This window comes from Pseudophryne corroboree, chromosome 6, assembly GCF_028390025.1.
Source record: "Pseudophryne corroboree isolate aPseCor3 chromosome 6, aPseCor3.hap2, whole genome shotgun sequence".
Lineage (NCBI taxonomy): Eukaryota > Metazoa > Chordata > Amphibia > Anura > Myobatrachidae > Pseudophryne > Pseudophryne corroboree.
This window is the reverse complement of record NC_086449.1, coordinates 254,940,223-254,962,927: the sequence shown is the minus strand read 5'-3', so window position 1 is coordinate 254,962,927 and position 22,705 is coordinate 254,940,223. Positions and strand designations below refer to the sequence as shown.

General features: G+C 48.5%; 1 protein-coding gene across 1 annotated transcript in view; it reads right to left on the bottom strand.

Moving 5' to 3' along the window:
- The window catches only part of IQGAP1 (IQ motif containing GTPase activating protein 1), a 408,002-nt gene extending 387,064 nt beyond the window's left edge, over nucleotides 1–20,938 (bottom strand). Inside the window, exon 1 of the mRNA XM_063925920.1 lies at nucleotides 20,612–20,938. Coding sequence (XP_063781990.1) covers nucleotides 20,612–20,660 — 49 coding nt within the window. The 5' untranslated portion in view covers nucleotides 20,661–20,938. The remainder of the gene's footprint in view (nucleotides 1–20,611) is intronic.
- Between the last annotated feature and the right edge of the window lie 1,767 nt (nucleotides 20,939–22,705).

Here is a 22,705-nt window from a genome sequence, read left to right as displayed (position 1 = left end):
GGGGCAGAAATGAGGAACCTTTTGCCCGCTTATCCACGAAAAGACTGCGCCTGATAATACGGCGTCTTCTCATGTTGAGAGGCGACCTGGGGTACAAACGTGGATTTCCCAGCTGTTGCCGTGGCCACCAGGTCTGAAAGACCGACCCCAAATAACTCCTCCCCTTAATAAGGCAATACTTCCAAATGCCGTTTGGAATACGCATCACCTGACCACTGACGTGTCCATAACCCTCTACTGGTAGAAATGGACAACGCACTTAGACTTGATGCCAGTCGGCAAATATTCCGCTGTGCATCACGCATATATAGAAATGCATCTTTCAAATGCTCTATAGGCAAAAATATACTGTCCCTATCTAGGGTATCAATATTTTCAGTCAGGGAATCCGACCACGCCAACCCAGCACTGCACATCCAGGCTGAGGCGATTGCTGGTCGCAGTATAACACCAGTATGTGTGTAAATACATTTTAGGATACCCTCCTGCTTTCTATCAGCAGGATCCTTAAGGGCGGCCATCTCAGGAGAGGATAGAGCCCTTACAAGCGTGTGAGCGCTTTATCCACCCTAGGGGGTGTTTCCCAACGCACCCTAACCTCTGGCGGGAAAGGATATAATGCCAATAACATTTTAGAAATTATCAGTTGTTATCGGGGGAAACCCACGCATCATCACACACCTCATTTAATTTCTCAGATTCAGGAAAACTACAGGTAGTTTTTCCTCACCGAACATAATACCCCTTTTTGGTGGTACTCGTATTATCAGAAATGTGTAAAACATTTTTCATTGCCTCAATCATGTAACGTGTGGCCCTACTGGAAGTCACATTTGTCTCTTCACCGTCGACACTGGAGTCAGTATCCGTGTCGGCGTCTATATCTGCCATCTGAGGTAACGGGCGCTTTAGAGTCCCTGACGGCCTATGAGACGTCTGGACAGGCACAAGCTGAGTAGCCGGCTGTCTCATGTCAACCACTGTCTTTTATACAGAGCTGACACTGTCACGTAATTTCTTCCAACAGTTCATCCACTCAGGTGTCGACCCCCTAGGGGGTGACATCACTATTACAAGCAATCTGCTCCGTCTCCACATCATTTTTCTCCTCATACATGTCGACACAAAAGTACCGACATACAGCACACACACAGGGAATGCTCTGATAGAGGACAGGACCCCACTAGCCCTTTGGGGAGACAGAGGGAGAGTTTGCCAGCACACACCAGAGCGCTATATATATATACAGGGATAACCTTATATAAGTGTTTTTCCCCTTATAGCTGCTGTATAGTTAATACTGCGCCTATTTTGTGCCCCCCTCTCTTTTTTAACCCTTTCTGTAGTGTAGTGACTGCAGGGGAGAGCCAGGGAGCTTCCCTCCAACGGAGCTGTGAGGGAAAATGGCGCCAGTGTGCTGAGGAGATAGGCTCCGCCCCCTTATCGGCGGCCTTATCTCCCGTTTTTTTATGTATTTTGGCAGGGGTTAAATGCATCCATATAGCCCAGGAGCTATATGTGATGCATTTTTTGCCATCCAAGGTGTTTATTATTGCGTCTCAGGGCGCCCCCCCCCAGCGCCCTGCACCCTCAGTGACCGGAGTGTGAAGTGTGCTGAGAGCAATGGCGCACAGCTGCAGTGCTGTGCGCTACCTTGTTGAAGACAGGACGTCTTCTGCCGCCGATTTTCCGGACCTCTTCTGCCTTCTGGCTCTGTAAGGGGGCCGGCGGCGCGGCTCTGGGACCCATCCAAGCTGGGCCTGTGATCGTCCCTCTGGAGCTAATGTCCAGTAGCCTAAGAAGCCCAATCCACTCTGCACGCAGGTGAGTTCGCTTCTTCTCCCCTTAGTCCCTCGATGCAGTGAGACTGTTGCCAGCAGGTCTCACTGAAAATAATAAACCTAAACTAAAACTTTCACTAAGAAGCTCAGGAGAGCCCCTAGTGTGCACCCTTCTCGTTCGGGCACAGAGATCTAACTGAGGCTTGGAGGAGGGTCATAGGGGGAGGAGCCAGTGCACACCAGATAGTCCTAAAGCTTTCTTTAGATGTGCCCAGTCTCCTGCGGAGCCGCTATTCCCCATGGTCCTTACGGAGTCCCCAGCATCCACTTAGGACGTTAGAGAAAATAAGAATTTACTTACCGATAATTCTATTTCTCGGAGTCCGTAGTGGATGCTGGGGTTCCTGAAAGGACCATGGGGAATAGCGGCTCCGCAGGAGACAGGGCACAAAAAAGTAAAGCTTTACTAGGTCAGGTGGTGTGCACTGGCTCCTCCCCCTATGACCCTCCTCCAGACTCCAGTTAGGTACTGTGCCCGGACGAGCATACACAATAAGGGAGGCATTTTGAATCCCGGGTAAGACTCATACCAGCCACACCAATCACACCGTACAACTTGTGATCTAAACCCAGTTAACAGTATGACAACAGAAAGGGCCTCTTAAAGATGGCTCCTTAACAATAACCCGAATTAGTTAACAATAACTATGTACAAGTATTGCAGATAATCCGCACTTGGGATGGGCGCCCAGCATCCACTACGGACTCCGAGAAATAGAATTATCGGTAAGTAAATTCTTATTTTCTCTATCGTCCTAAGTGGATGCTGGGGTTCCTGAAAGGACCATGGGGATTATACCAAAGCTCCCAAACGGGCGGGAGAGTGCGGATGACTCTGCAGCACCGAATGAGAGAACTCCAGGTCCTCCTTTGCCAGGGTATCAAATTTGTAAAATTTTACAAACGTGTTCTCCCCCGACCACGTAGCTGCTCGGCAGAGTTGTAATGCCGAGACCCCTCGGGCAGCCGCCCAAGATGAGCCCACCTTCCTTGTGGAGTGGGCTTTTACAGTTTTAGGCTGTGGCAGGCCTGCCACAGAATGTGCAAGTTGAATTGTGTTACAAATCCAACGAGCAATCGACTGCTTAGAAGCAGGTGCGCCCAACTTGTTGGGTGCATACAATATAAACAGCGAGTCAGATTTTCTGACTCCAGCCGTCCTTGCAATGTATATTTTTAAGGCTCTGACAACGTCCAACAACTTGGAGTCCTCCAAGTCGCTAGTGGCCGCAGGCACCACAATAGGTTGGTTCAGATGAAATGCTGATACCACTTTAGGGAGAAAATGCGGACGAGTCCGCAGTTCTGCCCTATCCGAATGGAAGATTAGATAAGGACTTTTATAAGATAAACCCGCCAATTCAGATACTCTCCTGGCAGAGGCCAGGGCTAGTAACATAGTCACTTTCAATGTGAGATATTTCAAATCCACCTTTTTCAATGGTTCAAACCAATGGGATTTGAGGAAATCTAAAACTACATTTAGATCCCACGGTGCCACCGGAGGCACCACAGGAGGCTGTATATGCAGTACTCCCTTGACAAAAGTCTGGACCTCAGGGACAGAGGCCAATTCTTTTTGGAAGAATATTGACAGGGCCGAAATTTGAACCTTAATGGATCCCAATTTGAGACCCATAGATAATCCTGATTGCAGGAAATGTAGGAAACGACCCAGTTGGAATTCCTCCGTCGGAACCCTCCGATCCTCGCACCACGCTACATATTTTCGCCAAATGCGGTGATAATGTTTCACGGTGACTTCCTTCCGTGCCTTAATCAAGGTAGGAATGACTTCTTCTGGAATGCCTTTCCCTTTTAGGATCTGGCGTTCAACCGCCATGCCGTCAAACGCAGCCGCGGTAAGTCTTGAAAAAGACAGGGACCCTGCTGTAGCAGGTCCCTTCTCAGAGGTAGAGGCCACGGTTCGTCCGTGAGCATCTCTTGAAGTTCCGGATACCAAGTCCTTCTCGGCCAATCCGGAACCACTAGTATTGTTCTTACTCTTCTTTGCCGTATGATCTTCAATACCTTTGGTATGAGCGGCAGAGGAGGAAACACATACACTGACTGGTACACCCAAGGAGTTACCAGTGCGTCCACAGCTATTGCCTGTGGATCTCTTGACCTGGCGCAATATTTGTCCAGTTTCTTGTTGAGGCGAGACGCCATCATGTCTACAATTGGTCTTTCCCAACGGTCTATTAACATGTTGAAGACTTCTGGATGTAGACCCCACTCTCCCGGATGAAGATCGTGTCTGCTGAGGAAGTCTGCTTCCCAGTTGTCCACGCCCGGGATGAACACTGCTGACAGTGCTATCACGTGATTCTCCGCCCAGCGAAGAATCTTGGCAGCTTCTGCCATTGCACTCCTGCTTCTTGTGCCGCCCTGCCTGTTTACATGGGCGACCGCCGTGATGTTGTCCGACTGAATCAACACCGGCTTTCCTTGCAGGAGAAGTTCCGCCTGGCTTAGAGCATTGTAGATTGCTCTTAGTTCCAGAATGTTTATGTGAAGAGACTTTTCCAGACTCGTCCATACTCCCTGGAAGTTTCTTCCTTGTGTGACTGCTCCCCAGCCTCTCAGGCTGGCGTCCGTGGTCACCAGGATCCAATCCTGAATGCCGAATCTGCGGCCTTCTAATAGGTGAGCCTTCTGCAACCACCACAGAAGTGACACCCTTGTCTTTGGTGACAGGGTTATTCGCAGGTGCATCTGCAGATGCGACCCTGACCATTTGTCCAACAGATCCCTTTGGAATATTCTTGCATGGAATCTGCCGAATGGAATTGCTTCGTAAGAAGCCACCATTTTTCCCAGGACTCTTGTGCATTGATGTACTGACACTTTTCCTGGTTTTAGGAGGTTCCTGACCAGATCGGATAACTCCTTGGCTTTTTCCTCTGGAAGGAAAACCTTTTTCTGAACCGTGTCCAGAATCATTCCTAGGAACAGCAGACGAGTTGTCGGGATTAAATGGGATTTTGGAATATTCAGAATCCACCCGTGTTGTCTTAGCACCTCTTGAGATAGTGCTAAAGCTGTCTCCAGCTGTTCTCTGGACCTTGCCCTTATTAGGAGATCGTCCAAGTATGGGATAACTAATACGCCTTTTCTTCGAAGAAGAATCATCATCTCGGCCATTACCTTGGTAAAGACCCGAGGCGCCGTGGACAATCCGAACGGCAGCGTCTGAAACTGATAGTGACAGTTTTGAACAATGAACCTGAGGTACCCCTGGTGTGCGGGGTAAATCGGAACGTGTAGATACGCATCCTTGATGTCCAAGGATACCATAAAGTCCCCTTCTTCCAGGTTCGCTATCACTGCTCTGAGTGACTCCATCTTGAACTTGAACTTTTTTATGTAGAGGTTCAAGGACTTCAGATTTAGAATAGGCCTTACCGAGCCATCCGGCTTCGGTACCACAAATAGAGTGGAATAATACCCCTTTCCTTTTTGTAATAGGGGTACTTTGACTATCACCTGCTGAGCGTACAGCTTGTGAATGGCTTCCAACACCCTCTCCCTTTCGGAAGAGACGGTTGGTAAGGCAGACTTCAGGAAACGATGAGGAGGATCCGTCTCTAATTCCAACCTGTACCCCTGAGATATTATCTGCAGGATCCAGGGGTCTACCTGCGAGTGAGCCCACTGCGCGCTGTAATTTTTGAGACGGCCCCCCACTGTCCCCGAGTCCGCTTGAGAGGCCCCAGCGTCATGCTGAGGTTTTTGCAGGAGCCGGGGAGGGCTTCTGTTCCTGGGAAGGAGCTGCCTGTTGGTGTCTCTTCCCTCTTCCTCTGCCTCGTGGCAGGTACGACAAGCCCTTTGCTCTCTTATTTTTGTAGGAGCGAAAAGGCTGCGGTTGAAAGGTCGGTGCCTTTCTCTGTTGGGGAGTGACTTGAGGTAAAAAAGTGGATTTCCCGGCAGTAGCCGTGGCCACCAAGTCTGATAGACCAACTCCAAATAACTCCTCCCCTTTATACGGCAAAACCTCCATGTGACGTTTTGAATCCGCATCGCCTGTCCACTGTCGTGTCCATAAGGCTCTTCTGGCTGAAATGGACATAGCACTCACCCGAGATGCCAGTGTGCAAATATCCCTCTGTGCATCACGCATATAGATAAATGCATCCTTTATTTGTTCTAACGACAGTAAAACATTGTCCCTATCTAGGGTATCAATATTTTCAATCAGGGATTCTGACCAAACTACTCCAGCACTGCACATCCAGGCAGTTGCTATAGCTGGTCGTAGTATAACACCTGCATGTGTGTATATATTCTTTTGAATAACTTCCATCTTTCTATCTGATGGATCCTTAAGTGCGGCCGTCTCAGGAGAGGGTAACGCCACTTGTTTGGATAAGCGTGTGAGCGCCTTGTCCACCTTAGGGGGTGTTTCCCAGCGCGCCCTAACCTCTGGCGGGAAAGGGTATAATGCCAATAACTTTTTTGAAATTATCAACTTTTTATCAGGAGCAACCCACGCTTCATCACACACGTCATTTAATTCTTCTGATTCAGGAAAAACTGTTTGTAGTTTTTTCACACCATACATAATACCCTGTTTTACGGTATCTGTAGTATCAGCTAAATGTAACGTCTCCTTCATTGCCAAAATCATATAACGTGTGGCCCTACTGGAAAATACGTTTGAATTTCTACCGTCGTCACTGGAATCAGTGCCCGTGTCTGGGTCTGTGTCGACCGACTGAGGCAAAGGGCGTTTTACAGCCCCTGACGGTGTTTGAGGCGCCTGGACAGGCATTAATTGATTGTCCGGCCGCCTCATGTCCTCAACTGACTGTTTAAGGGAAGATAAACCATCACGTAATTCCACAAATAAAGGCATCCATTCTGGTGTCGACCCCCTGGGGGGTGACATCTGCATATTTGGCAATTGCTCCGCCTCCACACCAATATCGTCCTCATACATGTCGACACCACGTACCGACACACACCGCAAACTCACAGGGAATGCTCTAATGAAGACAGGACCCACTAGCCCTTTTGGGGAGACAGAGGGAGAGTCTGCCAGCACACACCACAAAGCGCTATATATACAAGGGATATCCTTATATTAAGTGCTCCCTTATAGCTGCTTTAATATATATATATATAGCCATTAATGTGCCCCCCCTCTCTGTTTTACCCTGTTTCTGTAGTGCAGTGCAGGGGAGAGACCTGGGAGCCGTTCTGACCAGCGGAGCTGTGACAGAAAATGGCGCCGTGTGCTGAGGAGATAGGCCCCGCCCCTTTTTCGGCGGGTTCTTCTCCCGCTATTTTTCCAGTCAGGCAGGGGTTAAATATCTCCATATAGCCCCTATGGGCTATATGTGAGGTATTTTTAGCCTTGTATAAGGTTTATATTTGCCTCTCAGAGCGCCCCCCCCCAGCGCTCTGCACCCTCAGTGACTGCCCAGTGAAGTGTGCTGAGAGGAAAATGGCGCACAGCTGCAGTGCTGTGCGCTACCTTATGAAGACTGAGGAGTCTTCAGCCGCCGGTTTCCGGACCTCTTCACGCTTCAGCATCTGCAAGGGGGTCGGCGGCGCGGCTCCGGGACCGGACTCCACGGCTGGGCCTGTGTTCGATCCCTCTGGAGCTAATGGTGTCCAGTAGCCAAGCAGCAAATCCACTCTGCATGCAGGTGAGTTTACTACTTTCCCCCTAAGTCCCACGTTGCAGTGATCCTGTTGCCAGCAGGACTCACTGTAAAGAAAAAAACCTAAACTAAACTTTCTCTAAGCAGCTCTTTAGGAGAGCCACCTAGATTGCACCCTTCTCGTTCGGGCACAAAATCTAACTGGAGTCTGGAGGAGGGTCATAGGGGGAGGAGCCAGTGCACACCACCTGACCTAGTAAAGCTTTACTTTTTTGTGCCCTGTCTCCTGCGGAGCCGCTATTCCCCATGGTCCTTTCAGGAACCCCAGCATCCACTTAGGACGATAGAGAAATTATATTTCTTTGGTGGGGACTCCCACATATATACAGTGCCCAGCTGTATATATGTGTTTATTTGCCAGAATGAGGTCCCAAATGCTGCCCAGAGCGCGCCCCCCCGCCCCTGCACCCTAACAGTGACCGGAGTATGTGTAGGTGTGTGGAGCAATGGCGCACAGCTGCAGTGCTGTGCGTTACCTCCAGGGAAGATCACGGAGTCTTCTGCCGCCTGTGAAGTCTTCTTGCTTCTCATACTCACCCGGCTTCAGTCTTCCGGCTCTGCGAGGGGGACGGCGGCGCGGCTCTGGGACGGACGGCGAGGGTGAGATCCTGCGTACCGATCCCTCTGGAGCTAATGGCGTCCAGTAGCATAAGAAGCAGGACCTAGCATCAGAGAGTAGGGCTGCTTCTCTCCCCTCAGTCCTACGATGCAGGGAGTCTGTTGCCAGCAGAGCTCCCTGAAAATAAAAAACCTAACAAAAAACTTTCTATCAGCAAACTCAGGAGAGCTCACTGAAAAGCACCCAGCTCCTCTGGGCACAGAATCAAACTAACTGAGGTCTGGAGGAGGGGCAGAGAGGGAGGAGCCAGTGCACACCAGGAACTAAATTATTTCTTAAAGTGCCCATGTCTCCTGCGGAGCCCGTCTCTCCCCATGGTCCTTACGGAGTCCCCAGCATCCTCTAGGACGTTAGAGAAATGACAGTGAGCTTCATCCGGAAATTGCAGCGATAACGCCGGAAGTGACGCAACACTTCAGAAATAGGGGCATATTCAATTAAAGTCGAAAGCTGCCGTCCGTCAAAAAGACGGCAGTTTTCGACTTTTTAAGGTCGAATCGTGATTCGACCTATTCAGTATATCCCAAAATTTTCCGGCTTGTCGAAAAGCACGTGGATCGGCGGAATAGATGCCGATCGACGTGCTTGTGTCGAAAACGGGGCCATCAGTCCGACATAAAAAAAATGTCGGACTGAAATGAGGGATTACAGCAGGAGGGGGGGGAGCCGCAGGTAGACGGGGGACAGCCGCGGGCATATAGAGGAGATCAGCGCTACAGTAGCGCTGCAGCAGGATGTCACACAGCCGCGCCGCTCACGCCAGCTTCCACCCGGCTCCAGCAAGTGAGGTCACGCTTGCTGGAGCCGGGTGGACACTGCCGTGAGGTCTGGCGGCTGTGTGACATCCTCCTGCAGCGCTACTGTAGCGCCACTCTCCTTCGTCTGCCGGTGGCTGTCCCCGCTGGTCTCCCCGAGCTGAGATGAGATTTGAATAGGGGTTGCTGGATCCATTCAGACAAATGCATGTCGGAATGGATTCGACGCTAATTAAATATGGTGGTCATTCAGAGTTGTTCGCTTGCTAGCAGTTTTTTGCAGCTGTGCAAACACTATGCCGCCGCCCACTGGCAGTGTATTTTAGCTTAGCAGAAGTGCGAACGAAAGGATCGCAGAGCGGCTACAAGATAATTTTGTGCAGTTTCTGAGTAGCTTCAGACTTACTCAGCGCTTGCGATCACTTCAGACTGTTAAGTTCCTGTTTTGACGTCACAAACACGCCCTGCGTTCGGCCAGCCACGCCTGCGTTTTTCCGCACACTCCCTGAAAACGGTCAGTTCACACCCAGAAACGCCCACTTCATGTCAATCACTCTGCGGCTGCCAGTGCGACAGAAAAGCTTCGCTAGACCCTGTGTGAAACTACATCGTTCGTTGTAACAGTACATTGCGCCGAATACACATGCGCAGAAGTGCAATTTTTTTGCCTCATCGCTGCACAGCGAATGAATGCAGCTAGCGATCAACTCAGAATGACCATTTATACCCCATAGACTACAAATGTGTATCACAAATGGAGAACACCATTTAGACGATATCATATACAAAATCAGTTGGGAAGAAAAAAAAAAGAAAAAAAAGTATTCCATGCACTTGTACTAAAATCTTGAATAGCGTTTACCATGCCTTTTTTTTATTAACCTTTAAAATCTGGGAGTTTTTTTGCCTGGGATCCGGACTGTAGGTCGACAGTCATTAGGTCGACCCCATATGGTCATCATGTTCATATGGTCAACACATATTTTAGGGGTTACTTTTCATGTTTTTGGACTTTTTAATTTCTTGACTATCCATGCTAGAAATTATAACCTTTAGTAACCTTGTGGCGAGCAAAGCGAGGCGAAACACCGTTCCTGAAGCGTGAAGCGGCCGCGTCTCTACAAATTCTGGTCCCAGATGAAGAAAAAAAAAAAAAAACTATCCCCACTAACCCCCCCCCCCCCCAAAAAAAAGCGTGACAACCATTTTTCTGTCGTCCATTGTCATGTCAACCTTTCGTCCATGTCGACCATATGGGGCTGACCTAATGATTGCAGACCTAATGAATGTACAGTAGATCTTCTATACCATATCCTTTTTGCCTCACCCTGTTTAGGAGGTATTGATCTTCATTTTCAGATTGTTCTGTGTGACAAACATTTGGATAGAAGGACTCTATAAATGTATTATAGCTTGTAATGTACATGTATATCTTCTGTATCGTTTCTGTAGGGACCGTTAGTAGATCAATATATTGTATACTGTACCACCCATTGTCCATATGAGCTCAAACAGGTACAGTATGTCCTAAACAATCTGTATACTTACAGCAGGAAATGTAAGTACAGGTTGAGTATCCCTTATCCAAAATGCTTGGGACCGGAGGTATTTTGGATATGGGATTTTTCCGTATTTTGGAATAATTGCATACCATAATGAGATATCATGGTGATGGAACCTTAATCTAAGCACAGAATGCATTTATGTTTCATATACACCTTATACACACAGCCTGAAGGTAATTTTAGCCAATATTCTTTATAACTTTGTGCATTAAACAAAGTGTGTCTACATTCACACAATTCATTTATGTTTCATATACACCTTATACACACAGCCTGAAGGTCATTTAATACAATATTTTTAATAACTTTGTGTATTAAACAAAGTTTGTGTACATTGAGCCATCAAAAAACAGGTGTCACTATCTCGCGCTCACTCAAAAAAGTCTGTATTTCGGAATATTTGGATATGGGATACTCAACCTGTATTACAATAACTGATATAACCACCATGATCCATCACAGTGCAAGATGATATAAAGTACTTTGTATATTCAGCACTGAAACACAAAAGAAACCATAATAAAAGACTAGCCCCCATTTATCAAGTCTTGGAGAGTGATCAATAGCACAGCCAATCAGCACCTAACTTCCATGTCACAGGCTGTGTTTGAAAAATGACAGTTAGGAGCTGATTGGCAGGTACTTTATCACTGTGCTATTTATCACTCCCCAAGGCTTGATAAATCTGGGCCTAGCTAGAGATATGAAATATGTTTCTCTGAATATATTAAGATTAAATTGTTGCTGCATAAATTAATGACTAGATATCCTGAGGACGAGGTACACACTCACCACACACTGCCTCCTGGAAAGTTATTTTACAATCTTATAGGCCCTACACACTGGGCGATAACACTCAAAGATATGAACGATCTCGTTCATTAATGAAATACCGTTCATATCTTTGAGTGTGGAGGCACCAGTGATGAACGATGCGTGGCCCCGCGCTCGTTCATCGCTGGTGCCCCATCGCCTGTGCATGCAGGCCAATATGGACGATCTCACTGCTATGGAGGCGGGTGACGAGGGGAGTGAAGAAACTTCACTCCTCCCGTCACTGACCGACCGACCCCCCACCCCACCCCGCTGCCGGGTCGCCCATCAGCCGTATCCGCCGTCGGGCAGCTCGGCGGATCGCTCAATGTGTAGGGCCCTTAGGCGGTAACTTTACTACAGCTTCTAAAACAAGCAAGCGATGATGTTGCCCATAGCAACCAATCAGATTCTGTCTATCATTTTCCAGAATGTAAAGGAGAAATTATAGCTAGATGCGGAGTGGTTGGTATGGGCAACACCGCCCCTTGTTGGTTATAGAAGCTTTAGCAATTCTACCCCTGGAGCTCTGTGGAAATTACCACCACACCGTTTCTAATTAGGTCACAGATTTAATAACAACTATCATTTCTTACATCAGATGTAGTTGTGGTCAGAAGTGGGAGTGACCATGGCACAGTTCTCAGTGGCCACTATACAGACGAACTGCAGCTGTATGACATTCTTGGGCAGATGTACTAAGCCTTGGAGAGAGAGAGTACCAAACAATAAGCTCCTGTTATTTTTCAAACACAGCCTGTAAACTGACAGTTAGGAGCGGATTGGCTGCTGCTTGATCTCCCCCCAGTTTATCACTCTCCATGGCTTAATACATCCCCCACTCTGTACATAGGTGTTGGAGGGTGGGGCAAAGGGGCAACCACCATCTAGGATTACCACAGGCAGTTACGTGACCGGCAGTCTGACCACAATACCAATGCCGGAATCCCGCCCCCTTACAGTCGGCATGCCGACTAACGGACTATTCTCACTCATGGGTGTATACCCGTTCCGCTCGCCCCCGTCGGGAATCTGCATGCCGGGATTCCGGCGTCAGTATGGTGACCGGCAGTCTCCTGACAGCCAGTCATGCATACCCAACCCGTCAGGATGGTGATAATCCCCTTTCTGACTACTTCACCTCCTCCCTCCCCAGAGACCTTCTCCACCTGCCTCCATAGTACTCCTCACCCCTGCACCCGGCTCTACCGCCTACAGTGTGCGGCTATTTACTGTCAGCTGGCCCCTTCTCTGGGACCAGCCATACGCCGTTCTCACTTCCCACATCATATGTTCCTCATCTCTTCCCCCTCATTTCCCCTTGTCCTTTCTCTCCCCCACCCTCATAGCACCCCTCCCAGATAAATATATAGAAAGAGATATATTTTATACTAAGATAGATAGATAGTCATGTAGGAGGCGGGTACGTCCAGCTGTCTGAGGCGGCGACATTAAGCAATTTAGAGGCACCAGAATGTAATGATATCTTGCCCCCCCCTCCACTTCAAAATGTTGTGGCACCCCTGCCTCTAAATTAACACCATCATGATAAGTTATAAGGAGGAAAAGGTACGCTCATGTGAAAGGATGCTACAGAAAGTATAGTAGTGTCCCCATGATCCCCAATTCAGCAAGAAAGATAAGGTATACATTAACATGCAACATCCTTGAGGCAAGTGCTGCTGGTGCACTGATCATTTGCATTCTCATGAATATTGGGTTCAGCCCATAAAATGGCTACCTCCATTGTCTGTATGCTACAGGTGTGCTTTCAGGGACCACAGCAGACATTGCTACCGATTATCATCTATTCTGGCAATTAAAAACTTTGAAATGATGGGTCCTATCCACACCACAATATATCCATATTTTCATACCCTTTGTGTACAACTGAGGAGAGTTAGAAAATGTAACACATACAGAGGGAGATTCAAATGTTTGAAAAGTCAGTTGGGTGTCTGTTTTTTCCTATCTAATAGACAGGAAAACAGACACCCAACCGACTTTTCAAACATTTGAATCTCCCCCACAGACTACAATGCTCATATACAAAGCTGGTATAAAAATAGAAAAGGGGCCTGTTAAGAGGTACAGTATAACAAAAGATGGAAGATGAATCACAGAGAAAATACCCATAATACATACAGTATATTTTAGCTTAGGACTGTTATTTATTTTATTTATTTATTTATTTATTTATTAACAATTTCTTATATAGCGCAGCAAATTCCGTTGCGCTTTGACTGTTGCATGTGGACTACTTTGTGCCCAATTTCATTCCCCTAAAGACTGTGATTTTAGGATCGGGGACATCACAATCTTTGGTGGAACTTTAAATAAGATTTTACTTACCGATAAATCTATTTCTCGTAGTCCGTAGTGGATGCTGGGGACTCCGTCAGGACCATGGGGATTAGCGGCTCCGCAGGAGACAGGGCACAAAACTAAAGCTTTAGGATCAGGTGGTGTGTACTGGCTCCTCCCCCTATGACCCTCCTCCAAGCCTCAGTTAGGATACTGTGCCCGGACGAGCGTACACAATAAGGAAGGATATTGAATCCCGGGTAAGACTCATACCAGCCACACCAATCACACCGTATAACTTGTGATCTGAACCCAGTTAACAGTATGACAAACGTAGGAGCCTCTGAACAGACGGCTCACAACAATAACAACCCGATTTTTTTGTAACAATAACTATGTACAAGTATTGCAGACAATCCGCACTTGGGATGGGCGCCCAGCATCCACTACGGACTACGAGAAATAGATTTATCGGTAAGTAAAATCTTATTTTCTCTGACGTCCTAAGTGGATGCTGGGGACTCCGTCAGGACCATGGGGATTATACCAAAGCTCCCAAACGGGCGGGAGAGTGCGGATGACTCTGCAGCACCGAGTGAGAGAACTCCAGGTCCTCCTCAGCCAGGGTGTGCCCCTGACCAAGTAGCAGCTCGGCAAAGTTGTAAAGCCGAGACCCCTCGGGCAGTCGCCCAAGATGAGCCCACCTTCCTTGTGGAATGGGCATTTATATATTTTGGCTGTGGCAGTCCTGCCACAGAATGTGCAAGCTGAATTGTACTACACATTCAACTAGCAATCGTCTGCTTAGAAGCAAGAGCACCCAGTTTTTTGGGTGCATACAGGATAACAGCAAGTCAGTTTTCCTGACTCCAGCCGTCCTGGAAATCTATATTTTCAGGGCCCTGACAACATCTAGCAACTTGGAGTCCTCCAAGTCTCTAGTAGCCGCAGGTACCACAATAAGCTGGTTCAGATGAAACGCTGACACCACCTTAGGGAGAACTGGGGACGAGTCCGCAGCTCTGCCCTGTCCGAATGGACAATCAGATATGGGCTTTTGTGAGACAAAGCCGCCAATTCTGACACTCGCCTGGCCGAGGCCAGGGCCAACATCATGGTCACTTTCCATGTGAGATATTTCAAATCCACAGATTTGAGCGGTTTAAACCAACGTGATTTGAGGAATCCCAGGACTACGTTGAGATCCCACAGTGCCACTGGAGGCACAAAAGGGGGTTGTATATGCAGTACTCCCTTGTCAAATTTCTGGACTTCAGGAACTGAAGCCAATTCTTTCTGGAAGAAAATCGACAGGGCCGAAATTTGAACCTTAATGGACCCCAATTTGAGGCCCATAGACACTCCTGTTTGCAGGAAATGCAGGAATCGACCGAGTTGAAATTTCTTCGTGGGGCCTTCCTGGCCTCACACCACGCAACATATTTTCGCCACATGTGGTGATAATGTTGTGCGGTCACCTCCTTCCTGGCTTTGACCAGGGTAGGAATGACCTCTTCCGGAATGCCTTTTTCCCTTAGGATCGGCGTTCAACCGCCATGCCGTCAAACGCAGCCGCGGTAAGTCTTGGAACAGACATGGTACTTGCTGAAGCAAGTCCCTTCTTATCGGCAGAGGCCCTGAGTCCTCTGTGAGCATCTCTTGAAGTTCCGGGTACCAAGTCCTTCTTGGCCCATCCGGAGCCACGAGTATAGTTCTTACTCCTCTACGTCTTATAATTCTCAGTACCTTTGGTATGAGAAGCAGAGGAGCGAACACATACACCGACTGGTACACCCATGGTGTTACCAGAACGTCCACAGCTATTGCCTGAGGGTCTCTTGACCTGGCGCAATACCTGTCCAGTTTTTTGTTCAGGCGGGACGCCATCATGTCCACCTTTGGTCTTTCCCAACGGTGCACAATCATGTGGAAAAAACTTCTCGATGAAGTCCCCACTCTCCCGGGTGGAGGTCGTGCTGAGGAAGTCTGCTTCCCAGTTGTCCACTCCCGGAATGAAAACTGCTGACAGTGCTAGTAGTATATTTATGCGGAGAGAAGTCCCCAGACTTGATCACACTCCCTGGAAATTTTTTCCCTGTGTGACTGCTCCCCAGCCTTTCAAGCTGGAATCCGTGGTCACCAGGACCCAGTCCTGAATGCATAACTGTGGCCCTTTAGTAGATGAGCACTCTGCAGCCACCACAGAAGAGACACCCTTGTCCTTGGAGACAGGGTTATCCGCTGATGCATCTGAATATGCGATCCGGACCATTTGTCCAGCAGATCCCACTGAAAAGTTCTTGCGTGAAATCTGCCGAATGGAATCGCTTCGTAAGAAGCCACCATTTTTCCCAGGACCCTTGTGCAATGATGCACTGACACTTTTCCTGGTTTTTGGAGGTTCCTGACTAGCTCGGATAACTCCCTGGCTTTCTCCTCCGGGAGAAACACCTTTTTCTGGACTGTGTCCAGAATCATCCCTAGGGACAGCAGACGTGTCGTCGGAGACAGCTGCGATTTTGGAATATTTAGAATCCACCCGTGCTGTCGTAGAACTACTTGAGATAGTGCTACTCAGACCTCCAACTGTTCTCTGGACCTTGCCCTTATCAGGAGATCGTCCAAGTAAGGGATAATTAAGACGCCTTTTCTTTGAAGAAGAATCATCATTTCGGCCATTACCTTGGTAAAGACCCGGGGTGCCGTGGACAATCCAAACGGCAGCGTCTGAAACTGATAGTGACAGTTTTGTACCACGAACCTGAGGTACCCTTTGTGAGAAGGGCAAATTTGGACATGGAGGTAAGCATCCTTGATGTCCAGGGACACCATATAGTCCCCTTCTTCCTGGTTCGCTATCACTGCTCTGAGTGACTCCATTTAGAATAGGTCTCACCGAGCCGTCTGGCTTCAGTACCACAATATAGTGTGGAATAATACCCCTTTACTTGTTGTAGGAGGGGTACTTTGATTATCACCTGCTGGGAATACAGCTTGTGAATTGTTTCCAATACTGCCTCCCTGTCGGAGGTAGACGTTGGTAAAGCAAACTTCAGGAACCTGCGAGGGGGAGACGTCTCGAATTTCCAATCTGTACCCCTGGGATACTACTTGTAGGATCCAGGGGTCCACTTGCGAGTGAGCCCACTGCGTGCTGAAACTCTTGAGACGACCCCCCACCGCACCTGTTTGTACGGCCCCAGCGTCATGCTGAGGACTTGGCAGAAGCGGTGGAAGGCTTCTGTTCCTGGGAATGGGCTGCCTGCTGCAGTCTTCTTCCCTTACCTCTATCCCTGGGCAGATATTATGGGGACGAAAGGACTGAGGCTGAAAAGACTATGTCTTTTTCTGCTGAGATGTGACTTGGGGTAAAAAAGGTGGATTTTCTAGCTGTTGCCGTGGCCACCAGGTCCGATGGACCGACCCCAAATAACTCCTCCCCTTTATACGGCAATACTTCCATGTGCCGTTTGGAATCTGCATCACCTGACCACTGTCGTGTCCATAAACATCGTCTGGCAGATATGGACATCGCACTTACTCTTGATGCCAGAGTTTCGCATATATAGAAATGCATCTTTTAAATGCTCTATAGTCAATAAAATACTGTCCCTGTCAAGGGTATCAATATTTCCAGTCAGGGAATCCGACCAAGCCACCCCAGCGCTGCCCATCCAGGCTGAGGCGATCGCTGGTCGCAGTATAACACCAGTATGTGTGTATATACTTTTTAGGATATTTTCCAACCTCCTATCAGTTGGCTCCTTGAGGGCGTCCGTATCTGGAGACGGTAACGCCACTTGTTTTTATAAGCGTGTGAGCGCCTTATCCACCCTAAGGTGTGTTTCCCAACGCGCCATAACTTCTGGCGGGAAAGGGTATACCGCCAATAATTTTCTATCGGGGGAAACCCACGCATCATCACACACTTCATTTAATTTATCTGATTCAGGAAAAACCACATGTAGTTTTTTTCACACTCCACATAATACCCTTTTTTGTGGTACTTGTAGTATCAGAAATATGTAACATCTCCTTCATTGCCCTTAACAAGTAACGTGTGGCCCTAAAGGAAAATACGTTTGTTTCTTCACCGTCGACACTGGAGTCAGTGTCCGTGTCTGTGTCGACCGACTGAGGTAAAAGGACGTTTTAACGCCCCTGACGGTGTTTTAGACGCCTGGACAGGTACTAATTAGTTTGCCGGCCGTCTCATGTCGTCAACCGACCTTGCAGCGTGTTGACATTATCACGTAATTCCTTAAATAAGCCATCCATTCCGGTGTCGACTCCCTAGAGAGTGACATCACCATTACCGGCAATTGCTCCGCCTCCTCACCAACATCGTCCTCATACATGTCGACACACAAGTACCGACACACAGCACACACACAGGGAATGCTCTGATAGAGGACAGGACCCCACTAGCCCTTTGGGGAGACAGAGGGAGAGTTTGCCAGCACACACCAAAAACGCTATATTATACAGGGACAACCTTTATATAAGTGTTTTTCCCTTATAGCATTTTAATATATATATATACATATCGCCAAATAAGTGCCCCCCCTCTCTGTTTTAACCCTGTTTCTGTAGTGCAGTGCAGGGGAGAGCCTGGGAGCCTTCCCACCAGCATTTCTGTGAGGGAAAATGGCGCTGTGTGCTGAGGAGAATAGGCCCCGCCCCCTTTTCGGCGGGCTTCTTCTCCCGTTTTTCTGAGACCTGGCAGGGGTTAAATACATCCATATAGCCTCCAGGGGCTATATGTGATGTATTTTTAGCCAGAATAAGGTATTATACATTGCTGCCCAGGGCGCCCCCAGCAACGCCCTGCACCCTCCGTGACCGTTGGTGTGAAGTGTGTGACAACAATGGCGCACAGCTGCAGTGCTGTGCGCTACCTTCATGAAGACTGAAAAGCCTTCTGCCGCCGGTTTCTGGACCTTCAATCTTCAGCATCTGCAAGGGGGGTCGGCGGCGCGGCTCCGGGACGAACCCCAGGGTGAGACCTGTGTTCCGACTCCCTCTGGAGCTAATGGTGTCCAGTAGCCTAAGAAGCCAATCCATCCTGCACGCAGGTGAGTTGAACTTCTCTCCCCTAAGTCCCTCGATGCAGTGAGCCTGTTGCCAGCAGGACTCACTGAAAATAAGAAACCTAAAAACTTTTTCTAAGCAGCTCCTTAAGAGAGCCACCTAGATTGCACCCTGCTCGGACGGGCACAAAAACCTAACTGGGGCTTGGAGGAGGGTCATAGGGGGAGGAGCCAGTACACACCACCTGATCCTAAAGCTTTAGTTTTGTGCCCTGTCTCCTGCGGAGCCGCTAATCCCCATGGTCCTGACGGAGTCCCCAGCATCCACTTAGGACGTCAGAGAAAGAGGGAAATTCAATTGCTTTTAACGCAGCTATTAGTTTTGGGCATAAAAAGGGAACAAATTGTTACTCTGTTCGGGCGTGTATACCCACTGCTGCACACATTTCAGGTGGCGACCTAAATGTGTGAAAAGTCAGCTGTTTGGGCTCCCAAACAGTACTTTTCCTGATGCGCCCTTTAGTTTAGTCGGGTTTAGCCACTTTATGCAGCTAAACCCTAATTGGGAGTAATAAGCAAAATAATTAAAAGGGTGCCCAAAACAATTGTATTGCAACACTGGGTGCCCATTTACTATCGCAACTTAAAAGGGTGATAAGACTGATAAAGATGACCTGCCTACAAAGTGGCCCATAACATATGGCAAATATCTCACTTTTACATACACTAGTGACCACTGAAAAACGACTGCACATTGCATCTGTCAGCAGGACAGTACAGAATCAGGGAAACAGCCACATTTACCAGGTCTATCTGCAGTCTGGGTGTTGCCCATAATCTTACGTTTCATCATTCCACTTGCATTCTCAGTAGCTCACTATTGCCCAACAAGATAGATTTTACCAAGCACAGGTAAAAACAAGGGCGGTGTATGATCGCTCACAGTTTTAGAGGCTTGAGCGGCCAGTTCAAATTACAGATGGCTCAACAGCTGGGCCCCAAGGCTGAGTGGATGCCAGTGGAATTCTTGAAGCAGGACACATTGGGAAAACATTTTTATTTACATATTGATCTCAAAAACATCCCCAAACACCTATAGTATGCGTATTGTTGCATACAGATGTTGGCCTCATTGAAAGACTGGTAAGTAGGGCTGTGGGGCTGTAAATGTGTCATTCCCTGGACAGCCTATTACGCTGCAACACTGTGTAATAGTTATATTTTGGAAATAGCTACTACAAATGTTGATACCATTCTATAACTTGAACAGAGCTGGTAATGTTTGCCTTGAAACACATTATCTCCATATACTGTATACATGCTTCATAAACTCTGCCCAACATTCCTGAACTGAGCCCTGAGAAATTTTCATCTGCTGGATCTAAGAAGTAATGTCAATACTAGGACACAAGCAGGGCCTCCAAGCGCACTGGGGAAGGAGCTTACTCACAGGCTGCCATGCACAACACAGGGGACAAGGATAAACTGGAAATAAAGAGTTGTAGCAAGGTCGCAAGACGCCACCTGGGTTGCCAACCTGGGTTGCTTCACCTTTTGTGGAACTGCAGTTCTCAAGATGACCCAGCTGCCACTAGCTGGGAGAGCATGATGGGATCTGTAGTTCCACAAGAGCTGGCAAACCATAAGTTTGCATAGAAGCAGCCCTCGTTCTGCAGCACGATCTGCAGATGGATACGTATCCCAGTCACAGAGATACATAGTGATGTATAGTTGTGTGGAAGTTTGTAGCAGCAGTTGGCAAGCCTACAGCCAGGAGGCACAGCAGCAGTGTAGTGCACGCCGCACAGGCTCCCTCCCAGCACCACGCACACTGACACTTCTCCTCCGTGGCAGGAAACGCCTGTAGCAACAGCTTTTACTCCCCACATCCACAGCCAGCCCAGGATTACACCCTGCACATACCTTCCCAATGTCACCTATAGGGTGCATGCAGAGAGCTGCCACAACTGCACGGGTTAAATGTAATATGCATGATTATGAAGACCATAACTTACAGCCATAGTGAGGGCGCAGCAGTCCGTCAACATCATCCGAGGTGGACATGGTGCTACAGATGTCTTCCGGATCCGATGTGGCGCGGTTCGGTCGGTGGCCCCCGGTGGAAGGGCGGGGAGTGAGAGTGGGGACAGTGAGGGCGCGGACACGCTGCTGTTGAGACAACTTCGGAAGAGGTGAAGGAGACTCCTCTGCCTAGGAGAGAGCACAGGGTGTGTCAGCAGCCCGCCCCTTCCTCACTCACCCTGTAAGAGAGAGAGAGCAGTCTCACTAGTCTCCTTCCAAAATGTCACACGTTGTCTGTCTGCTGCTCAGTGCATAATGTCGCTTCAGCTGGAGAGGATGCATCACATTTAGTGCATAGCCTGGACGTGTCCAGCAGCTCCATCTTATACAGTAGTGTGCATAGCCTGAACGTGTCCAGCAGCTCCATCTTATACAGCAGTGTGCATAGCCTGGACAAGGACATGTCCAGCAGCTCCATCTTATACAGTAGTGTGCATAGCTGGACATGTCCAGCAGCTCCATCTTATACAGCAGTGTGCATAGCCTGGACATGTCCAGCAGCTCCATCTTATACAGCAGTGTGCATAGCCTTGACAAGGACATGTCCAGCAGCTCCATCTTATACAGTAGCGTGCATAGCCTGGACATGTCCAGCAGCTCCATCTTATACAGTAGTGTGCATAGCCTGGGCAAGGACATGTCCAGCAGCTCCATCTTATACAGTAGTGTACATAGCCTGGACGTGTCCAGCAGCTCCATCTTATACAGTAGCGTGCATAGCCTGGACGTGTCCAGCAGCTCCATCTTATACAGTAGTGTGCATAGCCTAGACGTGCCCAGCAGCTCCATCTTATAGTAGTGTGCATAGCCTGGACGTGTCCAGCAGCTCCATCTTATACAGTAGTGTGCATAGCCTGGACGTGTCCAGCAGCTCCATCTTATACAGCAGTGTGCATAGCCTAGACGTGTCCAGCAGCTCCATCTTATACAGCAGTGTGCATAGCCTGGACAAGGACATGTCCAGCAGCTCCATCTTATACAGCAGTGTGCATAGATAGCCTGTACATGTCCAGCAGCTCCATCTTATACAGTAGTGTGCATAGCCTGGGCAAGGACATGTCCAGCAGCTCCATCTTATACAGTAGCGTGCATAGCCTGGGCGTGTCCAGCAGCTCCATCTTATACAGCAGTGTGCATAGCCTTGACATGTCCAGCAGCTCCATCTTATACAGCAGTGTGCATAGCCTGGACAAGGACATGTCCAGCAGCTCCATCTTATACAGTAGTGTGCATAGCCTGGACATGTCCAGCAGCTCCATCTTATACAGTAGTGTGCATAGCCTGGACGTGTCCAGCAGCTCCATCTTATACAGTAGCGTGCATAGCCTGGGCGTGTCCAGCAGCTCCATCTTATACAGCAGTGTGCATAGCCTGGACAAGGACATGTCCAGCAGCTCCATCTTATACAGTAGTGTGCATAGCCTGGACATGTCCAGCAGCTCCATCTTATACAGTAGTGTGCATAGCCTGGACGTGTCCAGCAGCTCCATCTTATACAGCAGTGTGCATAGCCTGGACAAGGACATGTCCAGCAGCTCCATCTTATACAGTAGTGTGCATAGCCTGGACATGTCCAGCAGCTCCATCTTATACAGTAGTGTGCATAGCCTGGGCAAGGACATGTCCAGCAGCTCCATCTTATACAGTAGCGTGCATAGCCTGGGCGTGTCCAGCAGCTCCATCTTATACAGCAGTGTGCATAGCCATGACATGTCCAGCAGCTCCATCTTATACAGCAGTGTGCATAGCCTGGACAAGGACATGTCCAGCAGCTCCATCTTATACAGTAGTGTGCATAGCCTGGACATGTCCAGCAGCTCCATCTTATACAGTAGTGTGCATAGCCTGGACGTGTCCAGCAGCTCCATCTTATACAGTAGCGTGCATAGCCTGGACGTGTCCAGCAGCTCCATCTTATACAGCAGTGTGCATAGCCTGGACATGTCCAGCAGCTCCATCTTATACAGCAGTGTGCATAGCCTGGACAAGGACATGTCCAGCAGCTCCATCTTATACAGTAGTGTGCA